This window comes from Cygnus atratus, chromosome 1, assembly GCF_013377495.2.
Source record: "Cygnus atratus isolate AKBS03 ecotype Queensland, Australia chromosome 1, CAtr_DNAZoo_HiC_assembly, whole genome shotgun sequence".
Taxonomy (NCBI): domain Eukaryota; kingdom Metazoa; phylum Chordata; class Aves; order Anseriformes; family Anatidae; genus Cygnus; species Cygnus atratus.
This window is the reverse complement of record NC_066362.1, coordinates 172,701,281-172,721,290: the sequence shown is the minus strand read 5'-3', so window position 1 is coordinate 172,721,290 and position 20,010 is coordinate 172,701,281. Positions and strand designations below refer to the sequence as shown.

At 37.7% G+C, this 20,010-nt stretch overlaps 1 protein-coding gene across 4 annotated transcripts in view; it reads left to right on the top strand.

Moving 5' to 3' along the window:
- The window catches only part of TDRD3 (tudor domain containing 3), a 108,386-nt gene that overhangs the window by 47,215 nt on the left and 41,161 nt on the right, over positions 1-20,010 (top strand). For all 4 annotated transcript variants that reach the window (XM_035553366.2, XM_035553368.2, XM_050709284.1 and 1 more), the window contains exons 4-8: positions 8,522-8,682; positions 10,509-10,650; positions 16,332-16,403; positions 16,994-17,143; positions 17,846-17,986. In XM_035553366.2, the coding sequence (XP_035409259.1) occupies positions 8,522-8,682; positions 10,509-10,650; positions 16,332-16,403; positions 16,994-17,143; positions 17,846-17,986 (666 nt within the window). The remainder of the gene's footprint in view (positions 1-8,521; positions 8,683-10,508; positions 10,651-16,331; positions 16,404-16,993; positions 17,144-17,845; positions 17,987-20,010) is intronic.

The following is a 20,010-nucleotide window of genomic DNA, read 5'->3' as shown; positions in this document are numbered from 1 at the left end:
GGATGGGGCTTGGAGCAATCTGGTGTGGTGGGAGGTGTCCCTGCCCATGGCAAGGGAGCTGGATCTAGATAATCTTTAAGGTCCCTTCCAACCCAAACCATTCTATGATAAATGTAATTCTCCAAGTATTGTTGGGTGCACGATCATGCTTGCCGTAGTTAGTTTTGCTGTTGAAACATGGTTTCAGTTGAAAGTGTTTTTGATAGTGTTTTTTTGTTTTGTTTTGTTTTCAGAGGTTTGTTGCATTACTGTTGGGTTTCTTTAGAGGTAGTTGTTCAGCTGTTAACTTGAGAATATACCTAGTAACTTCTCCATTTTAGTGCCAGTAGAGGTTATGGAGCAGATCATCCTGAGTACCATCACACAGCACATACATGTCAACCAGGTGTTCAGGCCCAGACAACATAGGTTTATGAAAGGCAGGTCTTGCTTGATGTACCTGATCTCCTTCTATGGCAAAAGGTGACATGCTTAGTAGATGAGGAATACGCTGTGGATGTTGTTTGTCTAGACTTTAGTAAAGCTTTTGACACAGTTTCCTACAGCATCCTTCTGGAGAAGCTGACTGCTCATGGCTTGGATGGTTGTACTCTTCACTGGGTAAAAAACTGTCTGGGTGGCCAGGCCCAAAGTGTTGTTGTGAATGGAGTTAAATCCAGCTGGAGGCCGGTCACTAACAGTTTCCCCAGGGCTCAGCACTGGGTGCTATTCTGCTTAGTATCTTTTTCAGTGATCTGGATGAGGGGATGAAGTGCACTCTCAGTAAGTTTGCTGATAACACCAAGCTGGGTGGGAGTGCTGATTTGCTTGAGGGTAGGAGGGCTATGACACCTATGCAATTTAATTACTAACAGAAAACAAAGGCTTGATATTAGTTTATTGTAAAATCATTTCTGTGGCTATTCAAGGTAGGAAATGTGTATGGTGTCTTGTAGTCATCGGACCAGTGAAAAAAGAATTTAAAGTTCATGTACTTATGTACATTGTCCAGAGCTCCAAATGTTGGATGGCACATTGATAAAAGGTCTCTTCACTTAATGTTGCTCTTTTAGAATTCCAGTAAGAAATACAAGAATGAACTTTTTTAGATTAGCAGTTTTGACTGAACAAACAATTTTAAGTGTGTTGCAGACATAGGAAATACTGGAAATAGTGTTTTTTTGATCTTGTCTTTTGGAGTGGTTCAGATCGCAATGTAAAAAGCAAGTTACTGCACTTGGATGACAAGACTTAGAGTGCTGTTCTTGGAAAAGATGTTGGAAATTATGCATTTTTTGTTAGATTGTAGGGAAAACTTACAAGTGTGACCTTTATGCTTGGAGATGTTGTGCTGATTTGTGAAAAATTTAGTGTATTTTAAAAGATGAGTGTGTGTGGGGGGGGAAGAGTGGTTATTGATTGATTTATGTTGACTTACTGAGCTAGTGGATAAGCAACTAATTTGTAGATCAACAGGCTTTTAATTTAAGGTTATCCAGTGTATGTTCAGAACTAAAATTGTCCACTGAAAAATAAAAATGTGATAAAAGGGAAGTAATGATTAGGGAGAGTAATGATGTGATTTCAGTGATTTTAAATCCAGACTCACGGATTTCAATATAAAAGAGGCTCTTAAATTAAAGATGTAATAAGGAGATAAATGATAATTTTTTTTTTCTAGCTTGATAGTTTGTCTCCATTTTCAGTATGGATATTCTAACTTCTGTGGCAAAATAGGGAAGGTGTATGAAAGTTGTGATTACTGTGTCTGAGTAAGCAAAAGTTGCATGTATAAAATGTGAAATCACGTATTTGGGGACTGACAGTCCTGCTGTAGGCTTAGAACTCTCTCACTTGGGAGTCAATGCAGAGGAGAGAAACTTGGTTATAGAAGTTGCTGCTGCCTGTAAACAGTGCAATGCAGCTGCGAAAAGGAAAGTGGAATTAAGATGTGTTTTGAGACACCTCTAGATCTGGGAAGACATTGCTGAGGTTCTGTTGCAGTTGATGACTGTATGATTTTGGTCATTGTTTTTGAGAAAGGTAAAATTCAGATACTGTGAGTACAAGGGAGTATTACTAGGATAAGCGGGAAGTGGAAAGGAATGTATGTTTCCAGGCAGCAAACTTGGAATCGGGGGAGGAACAGAGTGTGTAAGCACATCAAAAAGAAGGAAGTAATAAAAGAGGAGTAAGATTAGTTTAAATTGGAAGAGAGTTTTCGGTGGAAAAATTGATTTAAACTAGTTGTCAAGAAGTCTAAATTAAAAACTGGGGAGAAAAAAAAATGCTTAATAATCAGAGCAATAATATTCTGGAACATTTTTTCCCTGTAGTAATTGTTACTTTTTTTTTAAAGGCAGCTGTCGTTGTTAGTGAATGGAGCTTGATATATTTCTGCAGGGGGTTGTCTTACCGTTGATGGGGATGGAAGACTGGATAGTAGGATTGAGTGCTGCAGGAATCCAATCCAATCCAAATTTTTTAAAATGAAAGTTTGCTTGATTCAAGGTACTTCTATTTCCCATATAGTTAGGTAATTGAGAGAAGTCAGTGTGTATCTATTCCTTTCATTTTCAGTCGTAAAGAGTAAAAATACAAACAGTGGGAAAGAGCTTTTTTTTTTTTTCCTTGTGAATAACTCGTGGCAACAGTGGCAGGGGTTTTGAGAAGCCAGAGGAAATGGGATGAAGGAAAATTGTGGCACACATTCATTTTTGTTTTATTATTTCTTAAATTCCAAACTTATCTGCTTCTGTTGACAGTGCTAAGGAGATTGGACTTCCTGTGTGTGAACTTTTACTAAAATTTAGTTTGGTCTTACTTCAATCAACTGTTTTTTATTAAAATCATAGCTTTTAGATGGTTATTCTAGAAAAAAAACTCCATAAACCTTTTGCTGGAGAAAGGTAGTCCTCCAGCTTTAGAAAAGAAGTATGGACTGTAAAGAAAAAGTCTGGGAATGACTTTTCTATAGCTTTTAGCACAAACTAGTAGATAGTACACTGATCTTTGCTTTCCTAATGGTACAGTTTTTTCATTTAGTAAAGTTAGGCAAATCTGACTACTTAATAAGTGCTGCTGCCTAGTTTGAGATGCGTAAAAGTACTTGTGTAATCTCTCAGTAGAAGGTACCTGTGGTTCAGAGTTGCTTCAGGAGGGAAGAAAAATTACACGTTTTTGTTGTTCCTCCTATCCAAAACTAGAATCAGTATTGTGTATCTGTATCTTGAGAACATATATTTTCCATCTTGCATGGAAAATAACTTTGTTTTGTAGCATTAAGACAATAGGCAAATATTTTCATAAAAGACAGAATAGAGTCTAAATGTGAAACGATACGGGCAATTGACTATATAGGTGATTGTCAACTTTAGTCACTGATACACAAAAATCTTTTATTCACTCATTTATATCTGTTTTGCATGGCCTTAAAAATGCATATAACCACCATTAACCACAAGATGGCCACATTTGCATAGGATTTAAGAAGGCTGAACCCTCGTATTTCCATCCGGATGACTGTATGCCATGAATGTATGTGGAGTACTTTTAATGTAATGAAGATGCAAGGAGGTCTGTTATAACAAGTTATAATGTACATTTTAGTAGTGATGTTACATTTAGGGTATAGCTTCGTTTTGAGTATGTATGCTCCATTACAATTGAAACATTCATTCCACGAGTGTTCAGAAAGGATTTCATTTCTGACATCAGAGAAATGCTTTCCAAGTACTGACAGGCTGATGGTAAGCAGTTAGAACATAACTTGCTACCTATTTTAATTACTGTTTAAAGCTACTCATGTGCTTCCCAATTTCTGCCAGTACATTAGTATAGCTAACAGTGCTCAGTTGCCTTCTACCATCTCTTTGATTGTGGATGTCATGGTTTCCTACAGCCTCTTTTATTTTGTTTAAGGCACGATTGAATTTGCTGTTCCAATTACAACTGATCTGCATTAAAAAGCTTCAGTCTTGAGGTGCTTGTATTTAGCTTCCATTGAGAGTGATTGCTCTGTGTTTGAAGCTGCATATGTCAAAAATGAATTTTTCATCGATCTTTTATAATTGAGATGATTTTGACAGGCTTAGGTACTTGTGGCTGTGCATGCAGTGATGCTGACAGATCGAACTGAGTGATAGTCTGTCTAGAGAGAGCTATTTAGCAGCTTTAGGTAAGCTCTCATGCTTGAACTCTTCGCCTTTTCAATGTTTTGATTGTGTTCTTAGCTCCTATTGCCTATTTCAGGAGCTTTAAAGAGGCATGATTCCACCTGTATTTTTGAGAAAAAGTAGATAATGCTAGATATAATAGATATAGCGAAGTCCTTGTGAAAGGTTGACTTGTGTTTTCAGATGAGGTTAAGTGCGTCAAAGCAATGCCTCTAGGCAGGTGGTATCTTGAAAACAGTACGTTATAGTCTAGTTGTTATATTACTAAAAATCATTAGGTAGCTATTGGGAATTGTTTCAGATTTTACCTCTGTAACTTTGAGATCAGAAGGGACTGATTTATTAGAAGATTTTCAACCTTGATCACAGTACTTTGGCAAGTTAGTATGCTTCTGGTTCTAGCTTGATCTGGAACATCTCTTGTTGTAAGGATAATTGCTGCCATCCTGTTTGTGTGCAGCAGTGTCTTAACTTGCTGACCCTGTGGCAAGTGTAAGTACTGTTTGAAGACCACTGGTGTTAAATAGTTTTAGTGACTTTCGGGATTTGCTGGAAGGGCTTTTGATTTGTTCTACATAGTATATCCAGTGGTTGATGTACTAGCCCCGTCCAGTCGGAGTGTATAGTTAACATTACAGACTCTTTTTTCTGAACACAATGTGAAGTACTTAAATATATTTCTTCGTATTGAAGAAGCCTATGAGTTAACTAAATATGAGTAAATTATGTTATGAGTAAATTAGATGCACTTCATTTTGAAATTATGAAGGTGGTCTTAAAAATCTACACTTGAATGATTTTGACAAATACTTCGCTTAAAGTCTCAGTAGAGTGAAAAAGAAACACATTAGTAAAGTCTGTAAAAGACATCAAAGAGAAGGGTGATGTACTGAAGTCAGGAAGCTGAAAAGGGCTGTGAACAAAGTAATTCTATCATCTTTCACATTCCAGATTGGCACAAATTTAAAATAAATTTTAGTTATAAAATTTTAAAAGTATTTTAAAATAGTGTTATAGAAAAAAGTAGCTTACTCCGGAAATTCATTATCACTTGATAACATATGTGCCTTACTTCTGCCTTTGAATTCATTAAACCTCAACTTCCAGTCACTACCTTTTGTCTCATTCTTCCGTTTCAAGGTCAAGAGTTCTGATTTATCCAGTAGTTTTCACATAAATAAATTTTAAACTTTCAGTATGAATATTATAATGTCATTATGTAGCACAATACTATATATTATATTGTATAAGATGATACTGTACTTTTCACATTGAAAAACTAAGATTATTCATTAATATGTGTGCAGTTGCTTGTCCAGTTAGCAAATACTTCTGGAGCAACTGTTTTCTTGTATACAATCTTGTATACAATCTTTCTCCTTCTATGACAAAGTGACACGCTTTGTCACATTAGTGGATGAGGGAAGGGCTGTGGACCTGGTATACCTTGATTTCAGTAAGGCTTTTGACAGTATTTCCCACAACATTCTCCTCAAGAAACTGGCTGCTCATGACTTGGACTGGCGTATGCTTCGTTGGGTTAGAAACTGGTTGGGTAGCCGGGCCCAAAGAGTTCTGGTGAATGGAGTTAAATCCAGTTGGAGGCCGGTCACTAGTGGAGTCCCCCAGGGCTCAGTACTAGGGCCAGTTCTCTTTAATATCTTTATCGATGATCTGGATGAGGGGATCGAGTGCACCCTCAGTAAGTTTGCAGATGACACCAAGCTAAGTGCGTGTGTCGATCTGCTCGAGGGTAGGAAGGCTCTGCAGGAGGGTCTGGATAGGCTGGACCAATGGGCTGAGGTCAACTGTATGAAGTTCAACAAGGCCAAGTGCCGGGTCCTTCACCTGGGGCGCAACAACCCCAAGCAGCGCTACAGGCTGGGAGGTGAGTGGTTGGAAAGCTGCCTGGCAGAGAAGGACCTGGTTGATAGTCGGCTGAATATGAGCCAGCAGTGTGCTCAGGTGGCCAAGAAGGCCAACAGCATCCTGGCTTGTATAAGAAGCAGTGTGGCCAGCAGGACTAGGGAAGTGATTGTGCCCCTGTACTCGGCTCTGGTGAGGCCGCACCTCGAGTACTCTGTTCAGTTTTGGGCCCCTTGCTACAAGAAGGACATTGAGGTGCTGGAGCATGTCCAGAGAAGGGCAACCAAGCTGGTGAGGGGTCTGGAGAACAAGTCTTACGAGGAGCGGCTGAGGGAGCTGGGATTGTTCAGCTAGGAGAAGAGGAGGCTCAGGGGTGACCTTATCGCACTCTACAGGTACCTTAAAGGAGGCTGTAGCGAGGTGGGGATTGGTCTATTCTCCCATGTGCCCAGTGATAGGATGAGGGATGGGCTAAAGTTGCACCAGGGGAGTTTTAGGTTGGATATTAGGAAGAACTTCTTTACCGAAAGGGTTGTTAGGCATTGGAATGGGCTGCCCAGGGAAGTGGTTGAGTCACCATCCCTGGAGGTCTTTAAAAGACGTTTAGATGTAGAGCTTAGTGATACGGTTTAGTGGAGGACTTGTTAGTGTTAGGTCAGAGATTGGACTCGGTGATCTTGGAGGTCTCTTCCAACCTAGATGATTCTGTGATTATGTAATCCCGTATTATCATTTAGGTAATGCCTTCATTCTTAGGTTCCAGATAGTACAGTTGTAGTTTGCTCTTTCTTTGGGATTGTGCAACATGGTTATTTTACCAGAATCTAATGATTTTCATCTTAAAAAAGTGCAAAGAGAGCAGTGTGAAACCTGTGGCTTGAAGGAGCTGTGAGCAAGCACTGCAGAGTGGTCTAGAGAGCTTTTAGCTTTGGGTTGATGAACTCTCTTGAATGTAAAAACGGTACCTACAGAGTCTTGCTATTATTGGATTTGATGTGACTCTTCATTGTGCTCAGTGAGAACAGCTACTTGGAAACTTAAATATTAACATTGCCTTCATGTGTCTTTGTAACTTGGCCAAGTTAAGAGGATTTTTATGTGGTGGGTTAAAGTGATTCTTTGAAGTAGTCCATGCAAAGACTACTGGCATAGGTCTTCTGGATTCACTTGGAATTTTGTGATGGTAGTCCTCCTTCTGCAGGAAGATGGACTTCTTCTGCTATCACTATATGGTCGTTTTATGTGGTGAGAGGGAAACTGAGCTGAATTGAGACAGGGAAGCTCTAAGAACCTGATTAGTCTATATAAACAAATAGGTTGTTAATATAGTGTAGTTACTTAAGAGTACCATTCTTCTATTCTTCTTTTGCACCTGTTTCTTTGAAGTAACATGTAATTTTCATTGTTAAAGAAGCAGACGCTATTGTCTAAGCTCGACAAATGTGCAGCTGTGCTTTATTGTAATGCATGCTTGATACAGTGTATAAGAAAACCTGAATCTATTTGCATATATATTCATAGTTAGCCTAGCTCTAATTTCTTTGTGCTCCAGAATTGTAAGGGGTCTATCAAACAGTTATTTAAAAACAAAAACACATGCCCAGAACTAAAATTTACTTAACGTTTATGAGAGAAATTGCAATCATAATGAAGTTACTGTTCAGCTGAGTACCAGATCTTGTTGTGGTCAACTAGGAGTGCTTCTCACATAACTAACGCTTCTTCATTTGTACTTTGAAAACATTGTATGTTGTTTTAAAAAAAAAAAAAAAGTTTTAATTTGTAATAAGCTAGGCTTAATGCGTTGAAGCAATTTGAGTGTGGCGGTGTGTCATTCACTACTATAGAAATAGTCTTTCTGTACAAAAATTCTAGAAGAGAAAAATATTCATCGTTATCTCTTTGTGGCTCCTTTTTTGAAGTCAGTTGATTGAGGGGGACTTGCTTTCCTATTATACATTAAATTATCCAGTTGTGCTTCTGTTGAAATCAAGGGGAAAGAAAGCTCCATTCATATGAGAAACAGGATTGGTCATTTAACTGTTACTGTCAGAAATAAGACTCGGACAGAAATAACTGAAAATACTGTTGTTTATACTATCTCCTTCAAACATTCAGTTATTGAAAGAAATTATACAAAATCTTCAAGTTTAAGTAGATTCCAGATGACCATAACCTCTGCAGTTTTTATAGAAATCCTCCACCACAAATACAGTATTCGAAGTCTTTGTTTTTTCTTTCGTACCCTCACTCCAAATCTTTCACTTCTTTTCCATAGTCTATATTTTAGAGATGTATGAAGCATCATTACAGCTGTTTCTCTGAAAAAGCCATTTTTGTCATGTTTTAGAACATACTGTATGTGAGTGATAGAAATTGAATGTAACTACCTAATTACATTACACTTTGCTTTGCCTGGGGGCATCTGTTAGTGTATCTAAATATTAGTGTGCTTGCTTCAAGGTGTTAATATTTTTGTCTTTTCTGTTTTGCATGTATAGCTGGAAGGGCCGTGTGTTCTGCAAATACAGAAAATACGCAACGTTGCTGCACCAAAGGATAATGAAGAGTCTCAGGCTGCTCCCAGAATGTTACGTTTACAGATGACTGATGGACACACAAGCTGCATAGCTATAGAATACAGTAGTATGTCAAAAATAAGGTGGGCAACTTTACTCTTTGGTTTATTCTCATTTCCTTCTCAGATTTTGTAAATATGGGAGAACTTTAAAGTAGCATGCAGAAGTGTATATGAATGTAATTTACAATGCTCTTTATGCCGAAGAGGATTTTTGCAGCCATCTGTTGAGTCAGGCTTAACAAGGCAAGCAGGCTTTTGTGTGCGTGCAAACCTGAGCCAAATCTTTTTTTTTTTTTGTCGATTTTTTTGTCTGACTTGATAATGAGAATGTCACAGCCCTGACACACCTAACCTCATGCAATTAGTGCTGCTCTACCACGGACAAGGCTATAACTTGTACTGAATTAGTAATTTTTTCTTAAGTTAAAAATGAAGGACAAAAGAGCTAATTACAGCTGAACATGGGGATTTCTCGTCTGTTTAGTCATTAAGATATTGAAAATAATCTCCAGTGTGTAGTCTCTGGAGTAACAGCATGCTTTGCTCTTCATTCCAGATGACTTTCTATTTAAAAAGCATCTTCTTCCTCTGTCTATCTCTGCTAGACATAGACCTTTTGTACTTCATTTTTAAATGTTGTCTTTGATTGTTAAGCAGCTCATTCTGAGTAGGAGACAGCTTGCAGTTTAGAGTGAAGATGATCTAAAAGTAGAGCACTTGATGATATTTTAATTTTAGCTTGAGCCCTCACAACTTGGAATATCATATCCCAATGTGAATATAAAAAGAGCAGAAAAGGAAGGCAAACAGAGTCCTGTGTTAGATTCCAGAGCGCACAATACACACAAGACCAACAATCAGTAAAAGACATAATTTGAAAGTTCAGATAAAATCTCCAGTGTCACAACTCATTACTTTCTGTAGTAGTGTCATAAGTTCTTGTTTTCTTGTCTTTTCTGATCTTATTTTCTTTGCTTCTATCAGAACAATACAGAAAATCCATTAATAGTGCTAAGGGTTAAGTTACTAGCGCTAAAATTGTCTGACTTCTCTGTGAATGTTCCTTACCATGTGGTATGGTTCTGTGACTGCAATGATAGCTTTAGCATATTTTAAAGAGGTTATTATTTCTTATTTGAAAGGTTGTAACACTCTGTCCTCTTTTGTTTCTTACTGTAAAAATAATTGTTTCCACATTGTGCTGCTTGTCAAATCTTTCAGTTATGAGTTGGAGATGCATGATTCCTTTATGCATCTGCTGTTTTTTTTATAGGGTAGATTCAAATGAGAAGAAGATAGGTACCTTCTTGTGGGAGCTGACCACAGAGAGCATCCATCTGCTTTTAAATCATAGAGTAATGAGAGAAGAAGCACCACAAGGTGCATGGTTTTTATATTCTGGAACAGTCCTGGCTGTTAGCAATGTATAGAAGGCATCTTTCTCAACTGTTGCTTGTTTTCTCCTAAGTTAAATGTCTAAAACAAACGAGATGATTAACCATCTGGAAAACCTCTGTTTATTAACTATAAATGAGTCTTAGGATGAGGAACTTATTCTTAGACAACTGACTTTGAGACATCTTCTGTTAGTCTAGACAAATCACATCCTTAGCTTGGTACTGTTAAATTGGATTTTAACCAAACAGACAATTTGCAAACATTCATCTCTGTTAGAATCTAATTTGCAATATGGCATCTTTGTGTAATGAATGGGAAGTGTTCCGAAAAAGCTGTTGAAAACTACTGTGCCTATTGAAGGAGTTATTGCAAAGGTTTTTGATGCTAATTGTTTATTATGAAATATGACAATGTTGAAAGTATAATAGGAATAGTTTTGTGTGTGTTCTTTTTGGTGGCAAAATATTAATAAACATATGTGAAATACTTGGTTTTGTTTCTGCTTGTAGCTTGAACACTCCACCTGGAACAAAAATTAAGCTTTCAGGAATTGTTGAAGTGAGAAATGGATTCTTGCTGTTGGATGACAGTAACACTGCAGTTCTCGGAGGTGAAGTGGAGCATCTTATAGAAAAGTGGGAATTGCAAAGGGTGAGGTAACACCACTGGAAATGCTTGTTTTACCGGATGCAAATTATGCTTTATATCATTAAATGTAATGTGTCAGCTGTGAACTTTTCCACAAGAAGCTTTTAGAACTTTACTGTCCAAGTATTTTTAAGGATGAAGCCAAATATGTGTAAATAGATCAATATATTGTTGCAAATGAAATTAAAAGTTATTTTTGCATGGCAACTGATTGCTTTTTTAGTCTGCAGGGGCAGAAAACTTTTGTTAACCATATTGAATGTATTTCAGTGCAGTAATCATAGAATCATTTAGGTTGGAAAAGACCGCAAGGATCATCTAGTCCAACCTTTAACCTAGCACTGCCAAGTGTACCACTAAACCATGTCCCTAAGCATCACATCTACAGGTCTTCTAACTAACTCCAGGGATGGTGACTCAACCACTTCCCTGAGCAGCCTGTTACAATGCCCCACAGCCCTTTCAGTGAATAAAATTTTCCTAGTATCTAACCTTAACCTTCCCTGGTGCAACTTGAAGCCATTTCCCCTCATATCACCTCTTCTTGTTTGTGAGAAGCGACCAACCCCCAGCCCACTACAACCTCCTTTGAGGTAGTTGTAGGGATTGATGAGGTCTTCCCTGAGTCTCCTTTTCTCCAAGCTAAACAACCCCTGCTCCCTCAGCTGCTCCTCATAACACTTGTTCTGTAGACCGTTCACCAGCTTTGCTGCCCTTTTCTTGACACACTCCTGCACCTCAATGTCCTCCCTGTAGTGAGGGGCACAAATCTGAACACATTACTCAGCTCTGGTGAGGCTGCATCTCGAATACAAAGGGACAATCTCTTCCCTACTCTTGCTTGCCACACTGATACAAGCAAGGATTCTGTTGGCCTTCTTGGCCATCTGAGCACACTGCTGGCTCATACTCAGCTGGCTTTCTTTACTATGAGGTCGGTGAGGCACTGGAACAGGTTGCCCACAGAAACTGTGGATGCCCCATCCTTGGAAGTGTTTGAGGCCAGGTTGGCTGGGGCCCTGGGCAACCTGATCTAGTGGGAGGTGTCCCTGCCCATGGCAAGGGGGCTGGAATTAGATGACCTATAAGGTCCCTTCCAACCCAGACCACTCTCTGATTGGCTGCCGACCAATACCCCCCAGGTCCCTTTCTGCTGGGCAGCTTTCCAGGCACTCTTCCCTCAGCCAGAAGCATTGCATGGGGTTGTTGTGCCCCAGGTGCAGGACCTGGCACTTGGCCTTGTTGAACCTCATGCAGTTGGCCTCAGCCCATTGTTCCAGTCTATCCAGATCCCTCTGTAGAGTCCTCCTACCCTTGAGCAGATCAACACTCCCTCCCAACTTGGCGTTGTCTACTAGACTATGTTTGGTTACTTCCCTAATGGTTGGTCACTTCCCAGTATGACACCAAAACTGTGGCTTTGGTACCAAAATGTTAGAGAATGATGCCTTATACAATCTGTAGGTTGTAATTGCAAATTTTTGAGGCAAAAAAATTTCCATAGTTTTATGGAAAGTATTGAAGTTAGTAACCTATACTGAAGATTTCAGCAGTGCTTTAGGTTAAAACTGTGATTACATGAATTTAAAAGTCCGTCAGCAAAGCACAAATACTTGTAAGTTCCTTTACTTTGTTTTGGCATGGTCGCTGTCCTGATGGAACTAATGTTGCTGCAGGAAAATTACTTGGACTTCCTCACAAATAAGTGGAAGTGCCTAGGACAAGAAGTTGTGACCCTGCTACAAATAGCCCCAAAATCTTGCTGCATCTATTACTACTACAAAGAGACACAGACCTGTATTATGTCCATGTGTATGAAACAAAGAGTAGCTTCTTGCAAAGATTGTTTCTCTGCAAAGTACTTTTATTGTTGCTGATGCTAAGTTTGGCACACTTTTTTGTTATGGCTAGCCTTCTTTGATGTTGGTTTGCATTTTATAGATACGAGCAAACTGGGCCAAAATTAATTTGAACATGAGTTACAGAACCAACAAGAATGGAGAGTGTGCTTGGCATTCTTTTTGTGCTTTTATCATTGACAATATTTAAAAAGGAAAAAAAAAATCCTGGATTTAAATGAAACTGCCTGCTTGATTAAAAAAGGGTTCTGGGACCAGAAACAGAACCATCTCATTATCATTTTTGTTCATATTTACTATAAACCTTGTAAGTTTTCTTTCCAGATAAAAGCATTAAGTTACAAGGTTGAAAAAAGGGACACAAACAGATCTTACATGTTCTTAAGAATATCAACTAATTGGAAAGAGAATGCTCTACAGAATCAGCTAGCTTTATTAGTGATACTTTAAACAATCTGTTTTCATGTTTGTTTTACTAGTGAGTTTTGGAAAGTCAGTTCTTGTGTTTATTCTACCTGTGTTTCAACAAAGAAACATTGTTCTGTAAATACTAATTAGTTTTTGAAATCAATGTCAAGAAATAACTACAGAACAGTTTCTGCTTACAGTAAAGCAAACCATTTTATAACCGTAGTGCTGATAAGGGCAACTTTCAGCACTTGTTAGCTGCTTAGGTTGGCTTTATGTGATATGTTTAAAAGAGTTTGTTTTCACTGATTTTCTTTTAGATATGATACAGGAATTTAATTATTGCCTATTGCTCTCCCCTGAGTTCTCTGGTTCCATTTTGCAGTTTGAATAGAAGAGAACAGGTCAGTTGGAAGGGCCCTACAAAGATCCAGTCCATCCGCCTGACCACTTCAGGACTAACCAGAAGTTAAAAGCATGTTAGTGAGGGCATTTTCACGCTGACAGGTGTGGGGCATCAAGCACCTCTCTAGGAAGCCTGTTCCAGTGTTTGACCACCCTCTTGGTAAAGGAATTTTTCCTAATGCCCAGTCTGAACCTCCCCTGGTGCAGCTCTGTGCCATTCCCCTGCATCCTGTCCTTGGTTACGTGGGTTCAGAGACCAGCACCTCCATCTCCGCTTCCCCAGGAAGCTGCAGAGAGTTTGCTAGATTTTCAATTTCTTCTTCTCCCTGAACAGCTCACAGCATGTGGTCAAGTTTGCAGCAAGAATGTGACCATGTCAGCCGCAAAGCTATGGGTAACGAGAAATCAGTTTGGACAGGTGAACCATGGCTACTGCAAATCATAGTTCTAGGTCTATATCCAGGCTGACAACTAGACAGATAGGGCTGAAACAAGTCTATAGAAGCCAGATGCTACTTTGGTAGCACTTTCCCCATGAACTTGATGTTTCCTGTTCAGAAAGCTTTACAGAAAAGAATGGTTGACAGTAAGCAAGACTGTCAGCTCTCAAAGATATTTGAGCAAGGACGTTGCCACTCCTTGTCTAATCATGCCAGTCAGGATTAAATGAAATACTGAACAGTGTTTGCATAAAAAGACGGAAAACTTGTATTTGTGCAACTATTTCAAATTCCTTGTTTTCAAATCAATTTCTGTCTCTCCACTATGATGTCTGAGGAGCGTTAATTGGGCTTCTTGTGTAGAAGATGAAATAAATAAGTTTATTTATACTTGCTTTAAAAATTAGTGCTATTAAGTCAAATAATTTTATAAAGCTTTGGGATTAAAATTATTTGTCCAGTATTAAATTATTGCCCTGATACCTGCCTGTTAGCTTATAGTTGCATTACCATTTTGTTCCATTCAGGATGATATTTGAAATTGCTTTGGGGAGGAATCAGACTTTAGTAATAACAGACTTGCATTACAAATACTGTGTATACAGAATGAATGCAGTGTCATCACACAACAAATGCAGTTCAAGTGGAATAAGTGTTGTATTCTTTGTAGCAATAAAATTTGTTGTAAGGTAATTATTGCCTTTAAATTCCTTTCATTTTTTTAAGTGTCACCGTTGAAGTGGCAGTAAATAAATAAGGAAGGAGTAAATGAAATGGTTACCTTGTAATCTTTTTTCTTGATTATTTAGAAATACAAGACAATGCTCCATGGACTTCTTTAAATGAGAATTCCAAATAATCATTCCTTCATAGTGTTTTCAGTGTTCTGGGGGTAATTAGGTTGTTCAAACCCCATTTGAAGGGCCAGCTGATAGTGTTTTTTCTCCTTTGGTATTGTTCTAGCACCAGTGGCTTCAGGGATTAACAGAATAACATCTGTTTCTATGGAGCCAGACTTTAGTGCCTCATGTTGTAAGGACAGCATGCATGATGCTAACCTCAGATGATGTCTGTAATGTAAGATGTCTATTGGATGTAGTCACCCTAAAGTCATTTTACAGTTAGTAGGGAAGAACAGGCAGGTTTTAAGGCGTCATGTATCTGAGGGGTGACATAATTCCTTAGCAGTCCTTGTTTGCCTTTGGCTCTAAAAAGAACCTGATGTCACTGACTCAGATACAGACATTTACGTTGTAGATGCTGTGAAAAGCTGGGTGAAATGAATCCTGCATGAAGTGCCATGTTTTATGCTCAGTCACATGGGAACAAGCTTGGCTATAGAGGCGTTTTTTACCCTTCACCTAGAATACCTCCCCGAGGAACCAGCTTGCCCATGAAATAAATGACTGTTGTACTGGGTGACTTCAGTTAGCAGCAACAGGAATGTACGTGTGTGCTCCAGTGATCAGCCCTTGCTTAGCTCATAATTTGAAGAAGGCACTTTTAAGTGAACTGGTGCTAAAGCAGCAAAAATTTATGATTTTTGCACTTTCAAGTGCTTTGTTTTGAATAATTTATTGAATATTTTATCAACTTTTTTTGCTGTAGGGTGTGAAGAAAAGTGTGTTTGTTTACTTATTTTGTTTTTACCCTTGGATACGTTTAATGATCATAGATGACTTCAAAAATGTTCTTTGCTTATGGAATAAAAGTGAGTAACTTCAAAAGAGTGGACCGAAAGCCTTAGCTTAGTAAAACCTTAGCCGAATTAATATCTTAGGTATTTTTTTGAAATTCCCTGACAATATATGATAGTATAATGGCTAAAAGCATATATGCATTTATACTGCAGTTTTGTGATGGAGTTAAATCAATTTTACATCAGGATAATAAATACGTATAAGTAATTCTAATAAATACGTATAAGTAACTCCTACATATAGAGTTAAGTTTAAAATATGTATTATAGTGATGTATGCAATCATACATGACTGTCACAGTGTTTTAACACACACACACAAAACAGTAAAAACAAAAAGGGTAATAAGAAATGAAGATCAATGCATTATGCAAAATATATTTTAAAGTCCTTTTAACATCATTAAGGGCCTAGCTTCCCTTTATCGAGTTCTGACCCAAATATATCTGTTTAGTATGAAATAACTAACACACACCATAGTGTCAGTTCCAATGAATTTCATTCTTGTGCAGGTTGTTGCTGTTGTCAGGGTTTGTAAAGAAAGAGAAACAGCTCATTGACTGTGAGCAGATATTTTAAAGCAGTGTCTTACAAATCCATTTCATTTTTGTTGTTGACTAACTATTTATATTATTTGAGAGTGCTTGGTTTTTTTTTCAGGTCTAGATTAGCAATTGCTGACTAGCTGTTTAGAGCATTTCAATTCCATAAATATTAATGATGATTATGCTTACTGTTACGTTTTTTTTGTTGGATCTGAAGAACTGCTAATCAATTTAACACGTGTACTCTACTTTTCTTAAGGCCATATGGAGTGTCCAACTTGGCACAGTGTTCTGTTTCCATGACTGATGCAACAATTTTCTTTTACAGAGTTTAGCAAAACACAATAGGAGTAATATTGGAACGGAAGGTGGCCCTCCCCCTTTTGTGCCTTTTGGGCAGGTATAGTATATTTCTTTGTCATTCAGCTGTAACCTACAAGTTACAGCCATGATAACTCATAAAAAATTTCATAAAAAATCTGTATTATGATATCTAGGGAGAGGTAGTTCCATTTAAATATAGACTGTCAAAGCACATTTAGATCATGATGATCTGGATACAAAAAAAGACTGTTTAAAGAAGAGGTGGTGGGTGGGAGGGCGTAGGTTTTGATCTTGTCATTTCATTATGCCAATTTATATTTAATATTTTTCTCTCAATTTCAAACTTAAAATTTTGTTGTATGGGAACTCTGATTTTTCCTGCAATGTCTTGAAGGCACCAATATATACTCTTAAATGACAAAGGTATTTACGAGAATCATATTAGCTACATCATGAAATAAGCTGGAAGTGTACAAGTGATTCTTTTTGGCATCTCTGGTGGACCAGAGTTGCTTGCAGAAAAGGTAGCTATAGCTAGCTCTGAGTGTACGTGTTTGTGATTGTATTCTTTAAACCTGTGCTAGCATTACTTTGTTGTTTGTTTTTTTTTTTCTGCAAATGAAAGTAGACAGAACAGTTAATTAAATCTTTATTTTGTGTTACCAGAAATGTGTGTCTCATGTGCAAGTCGACAGTAGAGAGCTTGATCGCAGAAAGACTCTGCAAATGACAAATACTGTAAAACCTGCTGCTGACAACGATGAATTTGAAAAGCAGAGAACAGCTGCCATTGCAGAAGTAGCAAAGAGCAAGGAGGTTAGAATGCATGTGTTGCAGCATTTTACTTCCTGTAATTGATCTTTTCTTGTTAGTTTAACTCTCTTAACTGACAAATACTTTCTGATGTTTGCCTTCTTAAAATTCTGTTAATGTATTTTCTTGAAAATATGAATCAAAAATGGAGAGTTCTTTTGGATTGTTGAGTATATTTTTATTTGAATAAAGCTAATAAATGCATCATAATGTTTTATTGTAGCTATACTTTTGATTTGATAGCCCTATTAAAATGATTTTTTGCTATTCAGCTAACAAGATCAAAGTGGGAAGTAGAGGTTACTAATATTCATTTACTTTTTTCATTTCTGAAAACCCCATGGTTCTTTCTGTTCAGCCTGGTAAAACAGCTAGGAAGTTTTCTTCAAATGTGTCTGGTTTTTATGCCCCCTGTTGGTTTTCCATTTTAGGAAATGGAAATTATGATTTGCTTGGTAACTCATAAAAACTAGAATTATATACATGTTTTACAGCCTCATTTGGTCAAAACAGAAAAAAAGTTGAAGTCCTACTTAATAAATTCATCATTTTTTGTGTGTCTAAGTGCTTTATTTGTTGATGCAAAGCATAATCATAAAAAATACAGCTGCTTCAAATTTACTGCAGTTCTTGTACTAGCTAAATATTAAGGCTTATTTTCATAAGTTCGGTTTACTGAAATGTTATTTTTATGCTTATCTAAAGACCAAGACATTTGGAGGAGGTGGTGGTAGTAGCAGAAGTAATCTCAGTGTGAATGCTGGAGGGAATCGAAACAGGGAGCTGTTCCAGAAAGAGAAGATAACAAAACCTGAGGGAAAGAATGAAGGAGTCTACAGAGAACTGGTAAGGTGTAAGATTTAATAGTAACTTTAAACATGCATATGATTAAAAAACAAAACTAACAGAAATAAAAGACCCTTTTATAAAGGGCTTTCATTTGAATTTATTTTGAAGTTAGCATGCTTTTGTACCTTACTGAGATGGGTATGAGGTTCAATGTGGTTTTTGTAAAATTTTAATGTCCTATTATCCAGTAAAAATTAAAACCTCACAAAAGAAGAGTAGTACTATGTGTGGTATAGATCATTGCAGTCTAGTTTTATTTTCTTCTTGAAATAAGCTCAACAGTTTTTCATGTCAACATTTATTAATTTGTTTTAGGCAGGAAGACTTTAATCCTTTGATTTCAACATGTCCAATGATATTTTAGTGCAGATTTTCTTCTGAATTAATTTAATATTTATTTTAAGAATCCATTCATTTGACATTGAGAAAACTACATGGTACTTGTGATATTTAAAATACCAACTAGAAATACTTTTCTAGTGACAATATGCCATGCTGATGTAGTCACAAATGATGTTATATTTTGAGTAAAGTGGGTTACCATTGGAGAACCTGAACTGTTCCTCCTAATTTAAAATACCACATTCCAGTGTATTTCATAACTTTATGCTAAATGTGAAGAGTTCTTTTGATTCACTGCATTGAATTAATTGGGTATAAGGTTGGCAGTCATGGAAGTTTATTTTCAGCAATCTGAAAGTTTGATGGAAGAAGTCTTTGTTATAAAAAACTCAGGATAGAGATTTGTAAGCACACAATAACAATGAATGATTCTGATTTGAGTGATGAAAGCAGACTGACTGAAAGATGTTTCGCAAGATAATAATTCAGTAAACTAGTATTATAATATTGACAATAAATTTCAGCTATTTGTTGTTAAATGTTTTCCACTTTACTCACTTTTACCAAAGATCTAACAGCCAAAAGACAATTAGGAACATTAACTATCTGTTCTAATTTTGATCGTGTCATAGGTGCCATCTCCTTGCAACAAGGAGAGCTTCTAGCAGCGATACTTTCAGCACCGTGCTCAGAAATATATAGGCATATATAGAATTGTAGAAACATGGACCTCGAGGCTTCATTTAGTCATCCCTCTACCTAATATATACCTTGTCATTCTTGACAATTGTGTCTACCTAAAAAAAATAATATTTAAAAACAAACACCACCCTGTGGTGGTTTTCCTCAGCTCGTCAGCTGAGCTCCCCCATAACCACTCTCTCACTCCCCCTCCTCAAAAGGAAAGGGGGAGAAAATAGGATGGAAAGGGCTCAACGGTTGAGATAAGGACAGGGCAATAACTCAGCAATTATCGTCACAGGCAAAACAGACATGGCATAGGGGAGATTAATGTAATTACGTATTGCTAACAGGCTAGAGCAGTGGGAAACCCATGGGCTGCACGGGGACAGCCTGCTCCACCAGGGGCCTCTCCACAGGCCGCAGGGGAACTTCTGCTGCATGCCTGGAGGGTCTCCTACCCTCCTGCTGCACTGACCTTGGGGTCTGCAGGGCTGGTTCTCTCTACATTTTCTCAGTCTTCTCTCTGAGCTGCTGTTGCACAACCATTTTCACCCTTTCTTAAATATGTTCTCACAGAGGTGCAACCAGTGTGGCTAATAGGCTTAGCTCCAGCCAGCAGCAAGTCCCAGCTTTTGGAGCGGGCTGAAGCTGGCTCTTGTCTAACATGGGACAGCTTCAGGATTCTGTGGCCTCCCATTACCAAAACCTTGCAGTTTAAACCAAATACACCATCCCAGTTAAATTGGGCAATACTTATGTTTAAAATATTGTTTTCTGTTTTTGTTTGTTTGTTTGTTTCTGTGAACTGCAAGAAATTTGCCTTACTTTGAACTGTAATATGGCTGTACTTCCAACTTATGGAAACTTAATATTATCATTTAACATATCTTGATGCTGTTTAGAAGAAGCAGATATGAACCCACTAAGTCTAGTTAGAAAACCACCTTCAGTTATAAATGAGTTTAGAGCTTAAAACAGTTGATAATGGATCTGTT